We start from the raw sequence: 21,573 nt of genomic DNA, 5'->3' as shown, positions 1-21,573 counted from the left end.
AGTTAACAAAAAGAAGGTGTGTGTGTGTAGCAGACCCACAACATAATAAGATTATCTGAAGAAGAGACTGTCCCCTCATCTCACTCTGAACTTGGGTTTGCACTGTTGGTGAAAAAGGCACAACTTGACGAAAAATGGCAAAGTGGGAGGCCACAGTCTGCCATTCCTGTGGCGTTGAAGGACACTGTGTAGTGACACAAGAAAAAAAAATAGTAATTTTACAAATCAACATTGCATGCAGATTAGACACCCACATTTTTTGACAAAATTAGTCTAACATTTTTTTAAAGGAGTATTTAAAGCCTAAAGTATAAGGTCCTCTTATGAGAGTCCTAACCCATCCCCCCCATCTGATGGGCCCTTGCTAAAAAATGAGGGGGGATGTTTAGGATAGGTAACCCTCTCCACTTGATTGAGAGCTGAATGCCTAAATAATGTGTGATACTTTGTGAAGCCCCTCCTTAGTTACATTATTGGCAGCCCACCGGACAGGTAAGAAGTGTCATATTAACAAAATGGAAGCACATTTTGACATTCTGCTATTACATAGCAAGAAAATGAATGTGTTAAAAAAATAAAAATAGCATTTGAAAGTATTGAGGCAGGCCCTTACACTACATGCTTTGGTGAATTTGTCCATAAATGTTATCATGAAAAAGGTATTTAGAGTGTGTATTGGGTTGGGTCAAGTCATCAGATAGAGGATTGCTATCAGCTGAGGTAGCAGTTGGGGAGAGGGGGGTTCCTAATGAGTTTGGCACAACTCCAAAAAACACAAAAAAGGTCACTTTGCATGAATTGAAGCACACACATCACATTTGTAGAGATTTTAGGGGGTGTTTAGGGGAAAGCAATACTATGGAGCTGACAAAAGACATTGTCAAGTGACTAGACTATAGTTTTAGGGGCCAAGAAGAGCATGGTGGGGAAGTTAGTGAGGCAAATCTGCATGAGGACAAAGGGGCACAGCATATAAATTAGAGCATATTGCAATGATGGTAATTAGGGAATGAGGAAAGAAATGCAAGACATTAGCAATCATGAAATACATAGAATGTGATGTTTAAGGATAAAACTTAGCAGAATATAGTCCTTCTGTAGGAGCTGAATGATGGCAGAACAGGTCTCTGGAATAATGATCCCCAGAGCCTGGGGGGAGATGCCTGTAGAGAACTTGAGGTCCTGAAGGCTTCTCCCTGTCGCCAAGTAGCACAACGTGGCGATGAGCCTCTGCTCTGGAGTGATGGCTTGCCGCATGCAGGTATCCTGCCTGGTGATATAAGGGGACAGCAAAGCAAGCAGACAGTGAAAAACGGGGTCCGTCACCCTGAGAATAATCCAGAAATGATCAGGATTATTCTCACGGATCTCACGGAGCAAAGGCATGTGGGAGTACTGGTGACGCTGGCGCAACCAATTCTTGGTCGTCCAAACATGTTTCGTCTACGTACTCATCGTACAGTTTGTGCTGTGCAGGGGTTCTTACTTTGACTTTGACACAAGCCCTTTGGCTTGTGTCAAAGTCTAAGTAAGAACCCCTGCACAGCACAAACTGTACGATGAGTACGTAGACGAAACATGTTTGGAAAACGGTCGGCTGGTCAGAACGGACACCAGAAAGCAACGCTAAACAGCAAGGCCTGAAAGGACGACCTGAATAGCAGAAGCAAGCAGACAATAAAAAATGCCTGAAGAGCAGTAGCGATCTGAATCACTAATCTGAAAAGCGCGAATCGTCTTTCACCAAACTTCTACTAAAACACAAGATCAGCAGAAGGAGCCCAAAGGGTGCCGGACATGGTGCTGAACTTCCTTTTTCTAGTCCCGCTGTACACGGCTTACGTCACCGCGTTCTTGGCAACCGCGAAATCAGACAACTTGGCCCGACCGTGTGTATGCAACAGTTTCGGACACAATCCGTCGGACTAAATCCGACGGGCAAAATCCGAAGGATTTGGTTGCCAAAATCTCCGACCGTGTGTACGTGGGCTTAGAAAGGACCGACTTCTTAAATATCAAGTTGCGGGACCAAGGGTTGGAGAAGTTGCAGGCATTAACCCGGTACCGTTTCTAGAGCCGACAGTCAACTCTCTTGCGATAGCAATCAGAGCGGCTAACTAGCCACTCGGTTGCTATTAAAAGCAGTAGGAGGGGACATCCCCCCTCTCCCCGCCTTCCACAGATTGCTCGGGCTCTCCCATCCCACCAGGAGGCCTGAGTTACCAACCGGCACCCCTCTTCCGGCTAGTCAGAGACCCATTCAAAACCGGGATCGGCTTTGATCAGGTCTTCGCTATGGTAATCAAAAGTATTCAAAGACCACAGATCTTGGTGTTTTGAATGCTTATCAAGGGCAAAGGAGGGGTTTGGGGTCTTATAGACTCCAGATCCATCCATAAAGAATACTTGTCACACGCTTATGGCTGTCACAAAGGATGTTTACATTTAAAAGCAAAAAAAAAAAATCGTATAATTTAAAAAATAATTTAAGTGCCCCGTCACCTGTGTTAGCGCACATTGGTCCCGCACGCATGCACGCATACAGCAATCATCCAGAAATTATCCCACACACGTGAGATATCATCAGAGCATTGGCAGTAATTCTAGTACTAGTGTAATGAATAAATATCCCTGCGCTACCATGTAAAAAGTATCAAAAAAATTAACTGCTGCAGACACCGAATGTGGATCAAACTGTATCCACTACAAATAGTATTAGATTAAGAGGGTGGTGTTGCGCTGTTCTACAGAGTAGTAAGATAGGAAAAATAGTGATGAAAATGAGGGAGATACGTTACTATAATCCGCAGTACTGGTAGAGAGCCAGTAAGTGTAGAGTGCAACAGATATAGTTCTTCAGTATAGGGAAACAAGGAATGTATTTTAATAATACTAGAATAAAGTAAAATTAGAGTATAGATTAAAGTGTAGTAAAAGTTCATATAATACGATCCTGTGCACAAAGATGTATCAGTATCTACACCATTAAAGTGCTAAATAACATCAGAAAAACACAGAAAATACCATCTGTTCAAATAATGCAAATGTAAGCAATAATATATAATAATCCGTGCAAAAAATCTGTAATAAAGTGTAAAGTGAATGATATAAAATAAATCAATGATATATATACAGTACACTACGGAGGTGTAAAGGTAGTGATACCATTCAAGAAAGAACAATATTCATACATTCTGTGAACCTAACCTGTGCAAAGTAATGCAAACAACAGTGTAAGCCCTTGTACACACGGTCGGACATTCCGACGGAAAATGTCCGATCGGACCGCGTTGTCAGATAATCCGACCGTGTGTGGGCTCCATCGGACTGTTTCCATCTGAATATCCGACCGACAAAGCTTTAGAGCTGGGCTATAAAATTTTCCGACAACATGGTCCGATCTTACTTTGTCCGATCGTTTGTAGAGAATTCCGATCGGACAAAGTGCCACGCATGCTCAGATCAAATTCCTAGACCAAAGCTATTGGCTACTAGCCTGAACGTAGTCCCATCGTAATGAAATAACATCATCATGTTACGAACGATCAGATTTTCCGACAACTTTGTCCGACCGTGTGTATGCAACACAAGTTTCGGAAAAACTCCGTCAGACAAAATCCGACAGATTTTGTTGTCGGAATGTCCGACCGTGTGTACAAGGGCTAACAGCTGATATATGAATTTCTATCACACAAATAATAGATTAAATTCGTGAAAATCCAACAAAAAATAAAATAAAAATAAGTGATAGTCTATTTATCCCAAAAAATCTTCTATATATAAATCGGCATATAAATATATTAACGTTCAGCCATGCATATAGTGCAAATCTTCCATAGTGCAGGTGCTTCACTGTGCAAGTATTTTAGATGTGCAACAATCCCAAAAAGGTGAAAACATCCAGGTGTTTCTCCACTTCGTGCAAACACACACTGATAGGTAGTGGCCCCTTACCTTGCGGCAAAAGAGGTAACCACATGTACACAAGCACTGGATGTATTCAGTTCTTCTCCCCATATCCCTAGATAGTTATCCCAATGGGTCCTTATTTTTCTTTTACGTCTTTGTCTCTCCTCATGTGTTCAGACTAAGTCTGAACACACGAGGGTGTAAACAAGGCACTTCCCTGTTCTGGCTAGTGTCATGACAGAAATCACCGCTCCCTGAATGGTGATCGCTCTCATGTGACTGGGAGCCCACCCCCCCCCACAGTTAGAATCACTCCCTAGGACACACATAGCCCCTTCATCGCCCCCTAGTGGCTGACCCCTTCATTGCCAGTGTCATTTACATAGTAATCAATGCATTTTTATAGTACCGATCGCTGTATAAATGACAATGGTCCCAAAATAGTATAAAAATTGTCTGATGTGTCCGCCATAATGTCGCAGGCCTGATAAAAATCGCATATCACCGCCATTACTAATAAAAAAAAAAAATGCCATAAAACTATCCCCTATTTTGTAGACGGTATAACTTTTGTGCAAACCAATCAACATACAATCTTGCAATCTTTTTTTACCAAAAATATGTAGAAGAATACATATCGGCCTAAACTGAGGAAAAAACATTTTTATATATATTTTTAGGTGAATATTTATTATAGCACAAAGTAAAAAATAATGAGTTTTTTTCAAAATTGCCGCTCTTTTTTTGTTTATAGCACAAAAAATTAAAAACAAAGTGATGAAATACCACCAAAAGACAGCTCTATTTGGGGGGAAAAAAGGACGTCAATTTTGTTTGGGTGTAATGTCGCACGACCGCGCAATTGTCAGTTAAAGCGACGCAGTGCCGAATCGCAAAAACTGCTCTGGGCAGGAAGGGGTAAAATCTTCTGGGGCTGAGTCGGTTAAAGTATATGTTAACCGTTACCTTGTAAAACAACCCAATAAGTTTAAAATAGAAACGAAAGAAAAAACATTTGTTTATCTGGATAAAAACATTATAAATACCTATATGTTTTCTTTTTTTTTTTAATAAGTGATCACGTTTCTCTGTTCTAGGTGTTCAGAGAGGTGGGGGTGGGGGTGGAGAAACATTAGTACACAGGTATTCCCAATGAATGGCTGTGTAAAGGAATGTGTTAGCACAACTCTGCCCATTGGAGGACAGGCAGGCTGTGCTCCCAGCACAGCCAGAAAACTGACCTAACTGGGATGTATGTGCTCTCATAACTAGCATGGTCAGTTTGAATACCCCATGGGGTATTTCACACAAAGGAAGAATAACAAAGATAACAGGATTATTATTATTATTCACGATTTATATAGCGCCAAGAGTTTACGCAGTGCTTTACAATGTATAGGGGGGAAAAGTACATAAAAGTACAAAAGTACATAGTACAACAGACACATATCAGGAATAAAAAAATGTTGGAATAACATATTCTTTAAATTATATTTGAACCCTTACCTTGCAAAACAACCCATTCAGTTTAAAATGGAAATTAAAGGTAAAATGTTTGTGTGTCTGTGGTATTTCCTATTCGCATGCAGGTGCATGTACAACCTTGCACAATGGCTTTCCTTACCACTGACATAAATTCAAACTGTTCTCCTTATCGCTATGTTGCTCTCCCTGATGACAAAAACAAAGTCAGACTATCTCAGAACACACTGTACAGGTCCTCTTTAACTAGCGGATTGCAAGATGACTAAATGCTGAAGACCTGTCTGGCAGACAGAAGCTTATGTATCATATTCCTGTACATTCGACTTCAATATTTTGGATAAATAACAGCTTTACTTGGCTGGTGAGAATGTTAAATTCTTGATGACTTTCCCACAGGTCAGCTGAGGATATTCCATTGCTTAGATTAATTGCTAAGATAATGCAGGCAGCCATCTCTATTCAGTTTATGATCACTGGCAAGACATTCACCTTTCATTTGGGCCCAAATTGACACTAACATCAGAGTTCAAGGCAAATGGCTTGAGGACCCGTTTCTTACAAATCCTGAATTAATGGCTTTCCAGATATCTCTTCTTATTATATGAACATCAGGCATGTACTGGCCATTGGGACTACAGGGAGTTTCCCGGTGGGCCGATGGCTCAGTGGGCCGGTTAAAGTGACAAAGTAATGGCTTGCGCGGCTTGCCCTCAACTTCACGCAGTGATGTGAGAAAGATGAGAAAAATACAGAGAAGAATAAGTGAAATAATAAAAGAGGTTAGTGAGGACTCCTTATGTTATGCTACTTATGTTTTTTTGCACAATTACGTATAGTTTTATATACTGTTTTTGTGTTTGTTTGCAAAATTAAAGTGGGCTGGTCTGGATGAAGTCCAGGGCCAAATTTTTGTCCCAGTCCAGCCCTGATGAACATATACATTATACAGAATATCTACGTAGACCCAGAAAAGCTGAGAATCATTACTTTCATAACATTTACAATACTCCGCCATTTTCTAGACAACAATCAATTAAAATATGAGTACATACATAAAATGATCATTAACAATAGCTTTAAGATTAGCCTATTGGACAACATATAATTAATTTCTTTTCATGTTTACATACTCTCTATACAACTAATTACTATATTATGATTAATATCTCTTAATTATCCCTGAAGACCTACAGTATACAAAAATAATTTTTAAAGACCAGTGTATCACACAACTGGTCCAAGATTTATTGAACACATTATCTGGATACAAACTTGGATAATATATTACTATTAACTTTCTTTTTGTTGTTTAGTACTGTAATTCTTTTAAGAGCACACACAGTCATTTAGTATAGCGCCAATATGTGATCCGGCAGTCCATGAAAATAGTGCCCAATTAAAGCCAATTAGGACTTCAACTCTCAGAAACTGATCGGACATGCAAATGGAAAGCATTATATTGCCGGCGAACATGCCTGTCAGATCTCATATGCGGCAATAGTTGAAGTCAATGGTGCTCCAACCTGCAAAATCCAAAGTCCTCACTAAAGGCTTATATGCAAGTTATTTGCCATAAAAAGTGTATGGGGACCCAGGTACTGCACCAGGGGACATGCATCAATTGATTTTTTTTTTTTAGACGACTGTTTTTTTCAGGAGCAGTGATTTTAATAATGCTTAAAGTGAAACAATAAAAATGAAATAATCCTTTAAATATTGTGCCTGGGAGGGTCCCCTTAATCTGCCTGTAAATTGGTGAATCTGGCCCATGTGTATAACCGCCACAGCAAAATTATATTTCTAAAGTTAAAAATTTAATTGAAAATTGCTCATGGCTGTAATGTAATGTAATTCAATTTTGTGCCAATATATATTAAAAATCGATAAAAAAAATGGCATAGTGCCCCCCCCAGTCCATACCAGGCCCTTCGGGTGACAAAAGACAATAGCCAGTTTTTGACAATTACTTTATTAAAAATGTTTTCTTGTTCCTCCTTCTTCTTCCGGTCTTCTCCTTCTTTCTCCAGCTTCTTCTTTCCCTGCTTCGTCCTCCATTCTTCTGCTCTGCTGCCGCTCCCACTGAAGATTTAAAAAGTGAACCTCCTGTGATGCTGCGATGGGGCAGATGCCGTTATTCCGAGACCCCATGCCTTGTGACTTCACTGTATGGGGTAAGATGGGTCTGTGATGTCACAAGAGGGCGTGGTCTCCTGATGTCATCCACTGGCCACACCCCATAGTTATATATGAAATATGTTCTACGGAAGTGGACAGATCGGCTGGCCACAATGTCAGAGGGGGGTCATTTTTTTTCTTGTTCAGTGGGTGGGTGGCGGGAGCAGTGGCGGAGGAAGAAGAAGAAGACTGGAAAAAGAATCGGGGGAAGAAGAAGGCGGAGGAATATTAAAGGAAGAATCAGAGAAGGAGAAGAAGCGGGGAAGAAGACATTTTTAATAAAGGAATTGTTAAAAACTGGCTATTGTCTTTTGTCACACTACACTATGTTTTTGATGAATGGGTAGGGGGTACTCATTTACATGGGGGGGAGGGGATCTGGGAGTCCCCTTGTCCCCCGTAGACGCCGACAACCAGTGACCATGGTTGTCGGGAAGAGGCTCTTGTCCCTATCAACAAGGTGCTGTGGAAGAACCCCCAAAGCGCCCTCCCCATGTTGAGGGCATGTGGCATGATATGGTTCCCCCCCGCGCTTGCTTGTCCCCCCTTTTCCTGAACTCCAGGTTGAATGCTTGGATAAGGGTCTGGTATGGATTGGGGAGAGGGCAAACTTAATATTTTTTTACATTTTGGCATGAGGTTCTCCTTAAAGTCCATACCAGACCCGTAGGGCCTGGTATGTACTGGAGGGGACAACCATATGCCGTTTTTTTCCAGGATTTGTGAAAAGCCAGATCTTTGGAATTCCACACCATAATATTATTGAATAATTACATACCATTGCATGCATTTGAAGAGTTAAAATTATAGAATAAACCAAACTGATGTGCATTGGCTAATTATGCTACTGAGTACAATGCATGTTTTCAGAAGGTGATACTATCGGGAGGATTCAAACCCGTGGCTTTAACCTTTACCAGGGCATACCACTATGCTATGGAGCTGAGAACAATCATACATAGAAAATACAATTACTAATGTTTGATTATTTTCATTCTATACAATGATGTTTTGCATTAATATTATGGTACCAACCATGCTCATGTGGCATTAACGATTAGGCATTCTCCTATTGTCAGCATATGCTACTGATTTAAGATGTAAGCTTTGCAGTTTTTATTTTCACAGTACATAGCTGGTTGCTAAGCAAGGGGCCAGAAAGCCGGCCGCCGCATCCTTAACAAGCAACGAGTCCTCAGCTGTCTGCAGGGTGACTGTAAAAAAAACACAACTTGCCCAGAAAACAATTAAAAGAATTGAACATGGGTCTCTTCCCAAAAACTCTGGCTGGTGGTTGTCGGGGGCTGCGTGCAGGGGGCTTATCAAAATCTGGAAGCCCCCTTTAACAAGGGCGCTCCCAGATCCTGCCTCCCCCACATGTGAATGGGTATCCGTTCACCAAAAAATTTTGTAAAATGTAAAGAAAAACAATAGCCAGTATTTGACAAGTCCTTTATTGTCTTCTTCCCTGAACTGTCTTCTCCTGCCACCATTTTCTCCTGCCGCTGTTTCTCCCACCTCCACCTTCTCCTGTCACTGTCTTCTCCATCCACCATCTTCTCCCGAGCCGTCTTTCCTGCCACTGTCTCTCCTGTCACCGCCGCCTTCTCCCGCTGCTGTGTTCTTCCAAACTGGCGGTAACCCGCTAATAAAACCTCTCTTCTGTGGCTGTCTTCCTCTGCTGTGTTGTCCCCCGTGGTATGGTGTCTCTTACATAGTCATAGGTTGGGCACGTCAGGTGATGCCCTACATATTTCATCATGGGTGACGTCATCGAGGGCCCATGCCTCATGCCCTTTTGGACCCGTCCTTAAAGACTGTTATTTTTATATACTGCATTTACCATTTATCCTCACATGGAAACATGGCATGGACTGTTGTTTGACATTTTATTTGTTTTCACTACTTTTTGAACACATATCGTGGCAATTCAGGTTTTATATGTTGTTGCACAATTTTTTCTGTTGTGTTTATTGCTAGCAGCTTTTTTTCATTTCATTTTTTTTCTGCATATCTTATTTTATCACCTGCAAAGTATTTTTTTTCTATCTACACAGTTTTTTATTTGACATACAATGAATAACCAGAAATTCAAAAAAAAAAAATGTTTTTCTACTTATTTTTTATTTCCGGAATGTATTGCCTTTTCTTCTGTGTTCTGTTACAGAGGAAATCCCAGATCCACATTCAGGTGACAAAGACTACTTATGTGAAGAGACCATTCCAGTGTTTGAGTCTGTGTTATTAGAGGAAGGAGAAACAGTCAGGAAAATAGCAGTGGTGACAGAAGATCCTTCATTGGCGGAAATTCATGTTTGGATAATTCAGAAAGGTAATCAGACAATATGAGGTTTGTAAACGCTGCTTTTTGGCTATGGAATTTACTTATGCCAGACATGATGAAACACAAATGTCCTTTTCCGTCTGTATAGACAATGAACCTTTGTTCTTCAGGTGTCCTGCGCCAGTTTTACACTGAAAAAATGTCCAAGGAAGAATTTGAAGAACAGCAGGAATTCAAACAGATAACAAGGACAACAGCAAGTGAGTTCCCACTTCTCTTAGCATGAAACTATAAAGAGCCAGTGTATCTGACTGTACCCAGTTTATTACATAAGCAAAGAGCAATGTGCAAAGTGAGTAACAAATATCAGAATCAGAAATCACCTTTTACTGATCAAAACCACAGTAATTCAAAAAGCAGACTTCTGCATTTTGATTTATTGCTGTTTTTTCCAATGTATTTGAATTGGTATGGCAAAATAATGCAAATTGAAAAAAAATAAAAAAAAATAAATATATATATATATATATATATATATATATATATATATATATATATATATTTTTTTTTTTATATATACTGTATATAACAACATTGGTATTTCAGAGGCTGGACATGCACAATTGTTGGTCGATGTTCTGTTCTGTTTGTGCACTATATTAGGCACTAAAGCCAGTACAAATTACTGTTATTAGCTGTTACAGTACCTATTGTCTTTACCCTTAGTGCCCGTTCACACTACCGCGACTTGTCAGACGACTTAGCCGCCTGACAAGTCGCGCTCCGTTCTGTACTATGGAACCGTTCTAATAGGAGCGACTCAAGTCGCTCCGACTTAGAAAAAGGTTCCTGTACTATTTTTGGGGCGACTTCAGGCGACTTGCATTGACTTCTATACAGTAGTCATTTTGCAAGTCGCTGCTGAAGTCGTGTGCAGGTCGCGTCTGTGAGTCGCGCTGCAAGTCGCGTCGCCCCTGTGTGAACGGGCACTTACAAACAGATTATGTTTCACATTGCATGAAGTGATTGTAGCCATATAAGCCGTTGCACACACGGTCAGACATTCCGACGGAAAATGTCCGATCGGACCATGTTGTCGGATAATTCGACCGTGTGTGGGCTCCATCGGACTGTTTACGTCGGAATATCCGACCGACAAAGTTTTAGAGCTGGGCTATAAAATTTTCCGACAACATGACCCGATCTGAATTTTCCGATCGTTTGTAGAGAATTCCGATCGGACAAAGTGCCACGCATGCTCAGATCAAATTCCTAGACCAAAGCTATTGGCTACTAGATTGAACGTAGTCCCGTCATAACGAAATAACGTCATCACGTTCTGAACGATCGGATTTTCCGACAACTTTGTCCGACCGTGTGTATGCAACACCAGTTTCGGACAAAAATCCGTCTGACAAAATCCGATTTGGTTGTCGGAATGTCCGACCGTGTGTACAAGGGCTTAGTGTACTAAAACTTTAAATATATCAGTTGAGATTGTGCATCTATTCTATACTGGCAGCTGATATTTAATGAATTTTTTTTTTTCCTTTTATCAGTTAATGCTATTACCTATAAAGGGGACCCAGTTACTATGCAGTGCAGAAGCCGATCACAAATAAGATCATTATGTCTGTCTCCTCCTCCCCACATTATGCTAAAATCCAGGAAAATGACAGCAAAATAGGAGAAACTCCCATCCTTGTTTCATAATAGGATTTTATATTTTTCTAGGCCAGTGGAAAATCTTCAGTGAGGGAGAATTACAGATCAGCCACATGTGTGAAACTCGAATTTGCCGGACGGAGCTGGAAGATTTGGTAAAGGTTCTGTACCTGGACAAGACTGAAAAGGGTCATTGTTGAAAGCAAAAACACTGAAAGGGAAAAGAAAATCAAAAGCAGCCTAAAGACATTGGATTTGTAGCTGGACTGCAGGCTGATTCTGCTTAAGTCAACATTGTCGCCAAACCCAGAATGCAGGGACTATTAAGCATGGCGTGTTGCAGAAAAGTAACTGGCAGATCCAAGTGTGTAGGAGTCTGTGAGCAGTTAAATTCTTCCTCTTATGCCTTAGAGGGCTGGCACAACTATTAAAAACACACAATTTTCTTCTTTATGAGCAAAAAATGTTTATTTGGAAAGTGAAAATTAATGGAATAAGCATAACTTGATAGAAGGATGGAGGGCTGTTATGTAGAAAATACTGAGCTGCTCGATATACGTCTGCATCTGTCTAAATATACCTGGATGAACAGTTGTCTTGTTGGCCAAGTGTGTCATTTAATAACAGTGATACATTGTATTGGCATAGACACAGCTCTGCATGATTTTGCCACTTAATGTGAAATTGTTTGCTTATTATACAACCTTAAGTGCATAAAGGTTTCCCTTTTTGACTGAGGTTTTTTTTTGTAGGACAAATCTGACATTAACATAAATATCAAAGTCCCCTACCAGCATGGCCACATTGCTTGGCCAAATATTTTTCAATTTACCCTTTAGCCTTGCTAGAATTTTTTTTTCTATAAATTACTTTTGATATTACTATGACTGGGATGGTTAGATATATATAATGGAAATAAATAAACTAACCAGTTATGGGGAGTAAAAGATTTTAGTGCTTTATTTTTTTTAAAACTGTTTTAAATATAACATGAATGAATTAATGCGCAAAATGTATGATTCTGAAAGAGTTATTAGACAAATGTTATCAATTCTAAGAACTCACCCAAGCTCTACCGCAATAAAAAGATGATGGGCTCTGTGCTGATGCTCTGGCTATTCCGCCCAACATGAATCCAAAGTAATCAAAAGCCGGCATACGATCACTCCTTCTTTGAAATTTTATTTTGTACTGAGGCAGTTACAACATCTTTGAAATTTTAACATGTTTCAGCCTAAGCCTTGCTCATAGCATGTTATCAATCGATGAAGCTACAGTATCCCATACAAGTGTTGGAATCTGCATTTTTGGCTCTAAAACTACATAAATCCAGCATAACATTTTTTTACCCCATATTTTCTGAATACAGAGGTCTTGTACAATCAAAAGACGGAAATTGCAGTTTCGCATATTTGTGTAAGTGTTTAACAAATCTATATTTTCAGTAAAAAAAGACCAAAATGAAATTCATTGCACATCAAAACAATTTAATTTGCATTTTTTTTTATACAAAATAAAAGATGAGTGTCAAGTAAGTAGATACCAAATACGTCAAGACTCAAAACCTGTGCACCTACAAAATAGCCAAAAATTATGCTACTCAAAATTATCAATAGACGGCACTTTAACCCTTTCACTGCCAGGCCCTATGCTCCATTTTGTATACTCAGGTGGCCAGACCATTTTGAAATTTTTCCATTCCTTTTTTTTTTTTTCACTTATAGCTTTCAAAGTTTGTAAAAGACCACGCATACTGGGCACAGTGGTGTAGTGGGTAGCATTCTAACCTAGCAGTAAAAAGGGTCGCTGGTTCGAATCCCAACCATGACACTACCTGCCTGGAGTTTGCATGTTCTCCCTGTGCCTGTGTGGATTTCCTCTGGGTACTCCGGTTTCCTCCCACACTCCAAAGATATGCTGGTAGGTTAATTGGCTTCTGTCTAAATTGGCCCTAGTATATGAATGAGTTAGGGACCTTAGAGTGTAAGCTCCTTGAGGTAGGGACCGATGTGAGTGTACAATGTGTGTATGTAAAGCACTGCATAAATTGATAGTGCAATATCAATTACATCGTACTCATTCACCTGAGGGAAAAAAGTGTCAATAAAAAAACACACTAGACAGGAAGTTATTAAAGAAATAAAAAAAAACACGCAAACCATATATTTTCTGAAAGCACATAAACAGTAGAAAAAAAGAGAAGGTGCTATTGATTTATAACGTCCCACAATATTTGCGCAAATGTTTATCAACAGAATATTTTTGCTAAAAATCCACTAGAATCATGATTAGCAGATAAATACACTGCAAATTTTACAAAATTCCTACTAAATATAAAAGCGTAACCTGTATTGAATTAATAAATAAATATTTGTAACTTTTTAATTGCGCCTTTTTGCGAAATAGTGAAAATGAAGGTGCTACTGATTTTTTAGACTCTGTGGTATTTGGGTAAATGTTTATCAAACCAATTTATTTGCAAAAAATACACTAAAACCATTATTAGCGGATAAAAACACAAAACATTTTACAAAACTCCTGCTCAATCCCTACTAAATATAAACGTTTAACCTGTATGGAGTTAATAAATAACAAAAAAATTTAATTTCTACATTGCCCCTTTTTGCAAAATGGTGAAAGTTGAATGTACGGAAAAAATTTAAATATCCAACTTTCACTAAAAATCTCAAGGTTTTCATTTTTCCCTTACAGCTTTCAGAATTTGTGAAAGACCCCCAACACCATATATTTTCTGAAAGCATATGACCTCTAGAATAAAAGAAAGGTGCTACTGATTTTTTTAGGCCCTGCGGTATTTGCCAAAATGTTTATCAAAAAAATATTTTTGATAAAAATACACTAAAACCATTATTAGCAGATAAAAACACTGCTAATTTTACAAAATGACTTCTAAATTCCAACAAAATATAAAATGTTAACCTTTATAGAGTTAATACATAATAAATATTTGCACATTTTAAATTGCGCCTTTTTGAGAAAAAGTGAAAATCGTACGTACGCAAACGTTTCTTACAAAATCTGGAGGTTCTCCTTTTTCACTTCAGCTTTCAGAATTAAAAAAAAAAAAACCCAAACCATACATTTTCTGAAAGCACATGGCCAGTAGAATAAAAATAAGGTGCTACTGATTTTTAAGGCAGCACGATATTTGCGCACATGTTTATCAAAACAATATTTTCACTAAAAATACAATGAAATCATTAATAGTACACATAAACACAACATAACTTACAAAATTCCTGCTAATTTGCTACTAAAGCATTGTTTACATGTGGCATACTAAAGTGTACGCCCATGGGGGCCATGTTTACCCACACAGGAATGCACAGGTGTTTCATGCGTACAGGTAGTCCCATTTATGTCAGTTGGGAGGTAATGGTTGCACAGGCCTAGCTTAGGGTTGTCACTTGTCCGGAATTCACCCGGACAGTCCGGTTTTTACATCCTCTGCCCGGGACCAGTCACCAGGGCACCCCAAAAAACTCTTCCAACACCCCCATAGCAACCCCATAAAAGCTTAATTAGAATATTGCTTCCATAACATGTATCAGATGTTCACCTATCTTCACATATTTGTAATTGTCAGGATGGCAACAGTCCTAATTACAAGTGTCTTGTTTCTCTCTGCGGACACAGAACCTCCTGGCTGCATTTTCCGATGCTTTGCCTCTAGTTCCGGCTGCTGGAGCTCTCTCAGGACTGTTCACTCTGATAACCAATGTATTGAAGAGGAGTTGTAAGTGTGTGTAGGGGGCAGAGGAAGGAGCTGCATGGAGTGTAAGTGGACAGCAGGACAGAGAGGGGAGGAGAGAAGCTGCCTATTACCAGGCTACATGTGTAAGTATTCATCTCATAGTATGTTGTGGTTGTGGCTAGTGTAATTATACCTGTTTGTGTGTATCTGAGTGCATGCATTTATATGTATATATCTGAGTGTGTATGCATGTATCTGTATATATCTGAGTGTGAATGCATGTATCTGATTGTGTATATATCTGAGTGTGTGTATGCATTTGTATGTATATATCTGAGTGTGTATGCATGTATCTGATTGTGTATATATCTGAGTGTGTATGCATGTATCTGAGTGTGTGTATGTGTGTGGGTGTGCATGTACTGTATGTAATTGAGCATATGTATATATTTCAGTATCTGTATGCATTGTGTGTGTGTTTATGCATGTGATTAACTCAACACTGATATATCTGAGTACGTAATGTATTAGCCTCCATTGATGTGAACATCTGATAATTTATACAATTAATTACTGAAGACCTTTTCATTTTCAGTAACCCCCCCCCCCCACATTAGTTAGGATCCCCCTTAATTCATGGTTCAGCTGCAGAGACATTTCGTTTTCTCAGTGTTTGTAGTGTTGCACACATTTGTTTATCTTTTATCATTTATTGCTGTGGGAATTGTGGTTGGCTTGTTGGGTCTATTTCCCAATGGTTCAGCCTTGTTGTGTCAGAGGGTGTGACATTGGCAGGAGGCAAAAAAAAAATTAAGACAAAAAATATTTTGTATAAATAGTAAAACACATACAGTCATGACCAGCAATGTTGGCACCATTGCATTTCTATCAGATAATGCACCACTTCATGCAGAAAATTGATTCAATTACAAATGTTTACGCATTCTCATGTTTGTTTATCTCTTTTGTTTGTATTTGTATGACACAAAAAGTGGAGAAACAAAAAGCCAAATCTGACACATTGCACGCAATACTCCAAAAATGAACTGGACAAAATTATTGGCACCTTCTCAAAATTGTAAGAAATAACTGCATTCCAAGTTTGTGATGCTCCTGTAATTTGTACTTAAAGTAACCTGTATCAATTAACAGGTGCTGACAATATAGAAATCGGCAACCACTTAAAATGGTGAAAATTTAACTCAACCTTTCTGTTGTGTGTCTCTGTGTGCCACACGGAGTATGAAGAAGAGAAAGAGCAGCAAAGAATTGTCGGAGAATTTGAGAACAAGAATTGTGGTAAAACATGGACCATCTTAAGGTTGCAAGTCCATCTCCAGAGATCCTAATGGTCCTTGAGCGCAACATTGTCAATAAGTTTACAGCCCATGGCACTTTAGCTAATCTCTTTGGACATATACAAAAGAGAAAAAATGATCAAACAGTCTGCCCAAACTTACCTGAGGAAGCCAAAATCCTTTTGGGAGAATGTGCTGTGTACAGACAAAACAAAATTACAGCTTTTTGGTAAAGCCCATCATTTTACTGTTTTCAGAAAAAGAAATGAGGCCTTTAAAGAAAATAATATAGTCCCTACAGTCAAAAATAGTGGCGGTCCACTAATGTTTTGGGGTTCCTTTGCTACTTCAGGCACTGGATGTCTTGACTGTGTGCATGGCATTATGAAATCTGAAGACTACCAAAGAATTCTGGGGTGCGATGAAGGGCCCAGTGTCAGAAAGATCGGTCTCCATTAGAATTCATGGGTTTTACAGCAGGACAATGACCCATAGCACATGTCAAAAAGCACTCAGAAATGGTTGAAGACAAAGCACTGGAGAGTACTGAACCGGGCAGCAATGAGTCCATATCTAAATCCCATATAGCACCCGTAGAGAGACCTCTTATAATAGGAACTCTTCCAATCTGAGGGACCTGATTTCTGTTATTTTTTCCAAAAAATTGCCGTGCTGCATTTCCTGAAAGCTGCAGACCAAAATACACTTACCATTTTGAATAAAAGATTTAAAAGATTAGTGTAGCGCTAAATATTATGTACACAAGTGTAAATACAAGTGAGATACAGCACATAAAACAGCACTGCACAATGTGATAAAATTTACATAAAAGTACAAAACAATATATGAAAAAAGTGGACAAAGTGAAGGACTGAAAAAATTAACTCCAGTGTGTCCTATATTGGAAATAGTCCGCATATGCCCAAATGTGCAGGTGAATGTTCCTGTAGGATAATGCCAAACACAAAGAGAAATCTGGGAAAAGCAATGCCAACAATGGAGGCTAGGACTAGTTGTCTGAAGTCACATCAACATCGACCAGTCAAGAAAAAAGGTGGGTACTCTTAGCGGTATAGTTGGACACACATATCATACGACAGTGGATCATAAAGGCTTGCAATCACGATCTAATGCCATGCGGGAGCAGTGGTTAGATGGATCCTTACAGAAGGTCCTTGACTCTGTATCCGCGAGCTCCAAGGAGTAAATACTCCAAGATGGCCGTATCTGGGACCAGTTCACTTGTTGTCCTCCAATGCTCAGGTTGAGATATAAAAAAGGAACAGAGGGGCTCAAAATGGTGCAGGTCAAAAAACACTCATAGGTTTATTGCAATATGTCATAAATAAAATGACACACCAAAAAATATCCATAAAAAGTGATCACGAACAATGGTAAAACAATAGTAAAAGCAATGTGGGGTACAAGAAAGGGACTGAATGGTAAACAAAATTATTTTATTTACTTGTTTATTTGGGTCTTTGTTTTTCCTTGCTGCATTAGGTTAGTAGTATATGCCAGCTTAAGAACACACCAACAAAAATTTTTTTTTCCAAATCCACACATCCAAATCACTGTTCCTCACTGCTGTCACCTGTCCTTGACCATCTATGTTTTCTACCTAGCCATTCTTAGAAAAAAATATATCCCAAGATCTCAAAAATATATCCCCCCACTACATATCCCACGTGGACTGGCACAAACCTGATCAATTAGAAATATACTTTGATACTATTGCCTTTGGCTTCTAGAGGAAAAGCAAACCCATTCATTTTCTACTCTCTCTTCCAAAACCCCTCCTTTTCATAGAGATAAAAAGCTCATATCATCTAATTCACCATGCTGCTTGTAGGAAAGGTGCATTCCTGTGCACAGGCAGAGAACAATAAGGAGCTCTGTCAGTGGCCAACATGCAGGTGCGCATGCATGTGCACGCGCACGTGTGGAAACAAGTATGTGAGCACACACAGGTGCCAGGTGGGCTATTTAAGCTGCACTATTGCCTTGAATCATTGCCATTTGGTCTATAGCGTTCCCTGTGAATCTGCTACCTGCTCCTATGTTGACTCTCTGCTACCGACTTGATCTGCTTCTGACCCTGCCTGAACGCCTGCATTGACCTCTGGCTTGTCTTTGGATTATGTCTCTGCCTGCTCCTTCTGCTTATCTGCTCATCTGCCCCCTGATACTGACCCTGGCCTGACTACTGACTATTCTGCTGCCTGCTGTCTGCACCAGACCTGTCACTTGTTGCTGACCTGAGCCTGTCTCCTGCGCCAGTGCTTCTGCCAGTGAGCATCTGTCTGTCTTCCCTCCTGTTCCCGGATGTACAGTCTACTCATCAGCATCTGTCAAGGAAGACCAGTCAGGCACTCATCCCCACTCTGTGCCTTGGAGCTACCTGTTACCTTACCAGGGCTCCTGAGCCAGAGGTGTAAGAGAAGCCTACCTCTGCACATCAGGAAGATTTGAAAGAAAGACAGGCGCCTCTAAGTGCAGTATTAACAGATATAATATAGCGCACAAGGGGTTAAAAACACTTACAGGCGTGTGGAAACAATCAAGCATGTAATGTAGAGTCCTAATAGATGTTCCCCGTTCTTCCTCTTAGTGGAAAATAAGTAATCTGGAAGATTGTTAAGGAAGAAAAAGCGCCTTTAAGTGCAGTATTAACATATATGTGTGGCAAGCAAGGGGTTAAAGACATTTACAGGATTGTAGATATAATCAGGCATGTAGTATCGAGTCCTAATACAAGTTCCTCGTCCTTCCTCTGTCTGCAAGTGGAAAGTGGGGAGAGCCGTTCAGCAGCTGTCAGATTTTCTCCAATGGTGTGCAGGAGCGAGGAGACAATGAGGTTTCGGATTCACGCTGGAACGCACAAGGCTGATGGCATCTGTGGAGGGTGGTGGGCTGTAACACGTTTCAGAGCAGAAGGGGCTCTGAAGAAGAGGCGATACCTCGAAACGTGTCAGCCAGTCTACTTGTGGGACGTTTATCTGTAATATGATACCATGGACGTTAAGCTGTTTATCATTTGAAATGCTGTTTTCAAACATATGCTTGTGAGTATTATTCTTCCTTTTTTTTTGATAAAGCAGGTGTTTGAGGATAATGCACTAGGCTGATTTATTTCCTATCCCAATACATTGTTATAGGAGAAACAAGTGGGAGGAGGGACCACCAGGGAGGACCCTCTAATGTTTAGACAAGACTGTCCAGTACCACATCCTATCATTTAAGGACTTTGACGGTACCACGTGAATACAAAATTATCAACAATTTATTGTATAAAGTTTAAAAACATAGGAACATATATTCAAGACATAACACATAAATCCATATATAAATTGTATTTCTGCTACACAATAGTAAATTGAATCATCAACCCTGTAAGAATCAGGTGATGATTGGCTTGCTGTGACTTCCAAGCAAGCCAATTGTCACCTGATTCTTACAGGGTTGATTCAATTTACTATTGTGTAGCAGAAATACAATTTATATATGGAATTATGTGTTAGGTCTTGTCTTGGATATATGTTCCTATGTTTTTAAACTCTATACAAAACATTTTTGGTCATTTTTTATTCATGTGGTACCGTCAAAGTCTATGTACTATATGTAGGGCAGCCCGCAACACTTACAGAAAAAATTAAAAATTTTTTTGTAATAGACGGCCCTTGGAAATTAAATAAACACACACCATCCTGTTTGTTCCCATGATGGACAGAGGGAGAGGGGAAAGGGCCAGTGCACACAGAGATCCTTGAGGCACTATAATAAAACAAAAGAATGAATGAACACAACAAAAAAGAAGAGGGAGAAAGGAAAACATAGGGGTGAGGTCTAAATGGTATCCCATCTCCAAAAGAAAAAAAAGAAAAATAAAGGGGAGATGGGGAAACACAAGGGCAAACCCTAAATAGTAACCCATTCCCCATTTTTTTTTTGGGGGGGGGGTTGTGGTTCCATTTAGGCTTTACCCCGCGTTTTTCCTTTTACCCTTTCCTTTTTTTTGGAGTTGGGGTACCATTTAGCGTTTACCCCTGAGCCCCCCCTTCTACCCTTTTTTTTTTGTGTGTTCATACTTTTGTTTTTTTATAGCGCCTCAAAGATCTCTGCATGTGCAGGCAGTTCCCCTCTCTCTCTGGCCATTACAGGAACACGCAGATTGGCATGTTTTTATTTACATTGCGCAGGCTGTCTATTACAAAAAATATTTTCAGAATTTCTGGAAGTGGTGGGGGCTATTTGCCCTACATGCCTTTATAGTTAATGTACTGTGGCACTGCCAAAAATATTCTTTCCTTTTTTGTATCCATAGTTCAGTGTATTTTTATCTTTATTATGAAGGTCCAATGTATTTCCCCTGAGTAAGAGCAAGTCTCAAAATGCGTTGGGAATGTGGGAACATTTGCTATGCATTGGATGAATATGTGGGGACAATCTATGCCACACAAGTGAACACAGTGGCGTTACTGAGAGTGATATAGGTTCTTAGTTTATTATGTAGTGGCCATAACCCTTGGCAGGGCGGCCTTAACTTTTGGGCTTACCGGTTACCTCCGCTTGGCTGGTTCTTCCACGTCTAGGAGTTCCCAGAGTTAGTACCCACCAACTTTGGACGCTGACACCATAAAAGTCCTTTAGAAATGTTTTTTATTTGCAGGGGTAACATCCAACAAACACAGTCTCGTATGGGAACAGAGGGCAAGGGTGAAGAAACTCAGGCACCTTGAACTGCTAATATCAGAAAGTCTCTAATATCACCCAGAGAGTAGCCACTCGCAGCTTGGCGCTTCAAGGCTGAACAAATCTCTACCCAGAGATTATGGCAGTCAGCACTTTGATCCAGAACTTGTAATATCTTTGACCTTGAGTAACTGGTAACAGAAGTGAACAGGAACCTTTTTCCTCAGTACCTGGAACGTTCTCTGTCTCCTTGGCAGTACTGGAAAAAGCGTGAAATCGTCAGTGTCCTTCACAACTCAGCAACCAGGCACTTCTCAGGTTGCCAGCTTGTTGGCCCTCATCCGAAGAGT

At 39.8% G+C, this 21,573-nt stretch overlaps 1 protein-coding gene across 2 annotated transcripts in view; it reads left to right on the top strand.

Annotated features, from left to right (window-relative positions):
- The window catches only part of CHRDL1 (chordin like 1), a 167,760-nt gene extending 155,292 nt beyond the window's left edge, over positions 1–12,468 (top strand). For both annotated transcript variants that reach the window (XM_077479865.1, XM_077479780.1), the window contains 3 exons: positions 9,737–9,901; positions 10,024–10,113; positions 11,588–12,468. In XM_077479865.1, coding sequence (XP_077335991.1) covers positions 9,737–9,901; positions 10,024–10,113; positions 11,588–11,718 — 386 coding nt within the window. In that variant the 3' untranslated portion in view covers positions 11,719–12,468. The remainder of the gene's footprint in view (positions 1–9,736; positions 9,902–10,023; positions 10,114–11,587) is intronic.
- The last annotated feature ends 9,105 nt before the right edge of the window (positions 12,469–21,573 follow it).

This window comes from Lithobates pipiens, unplaced genomic scaffold (assembly GCF_037356315.1).
Source record: "Lithobates pipiens isolate NorthernLeopardFrog02 unplaced genomic scaffold, aLitPip1_a1.2 Scaffold_1, whole genome shotgun sequence".
Lineage (NCBI taxonomy): Eukaryota > Metazoa > Chordata > Amphibia > Anura > Ranidae > Lithobates > Lithobates pipiens.
The sequence above is the reverse complement of the archived record's forward strand: the minus strand, read 5'-3'. Positions and strand labels throughout refer to the sequence as shown.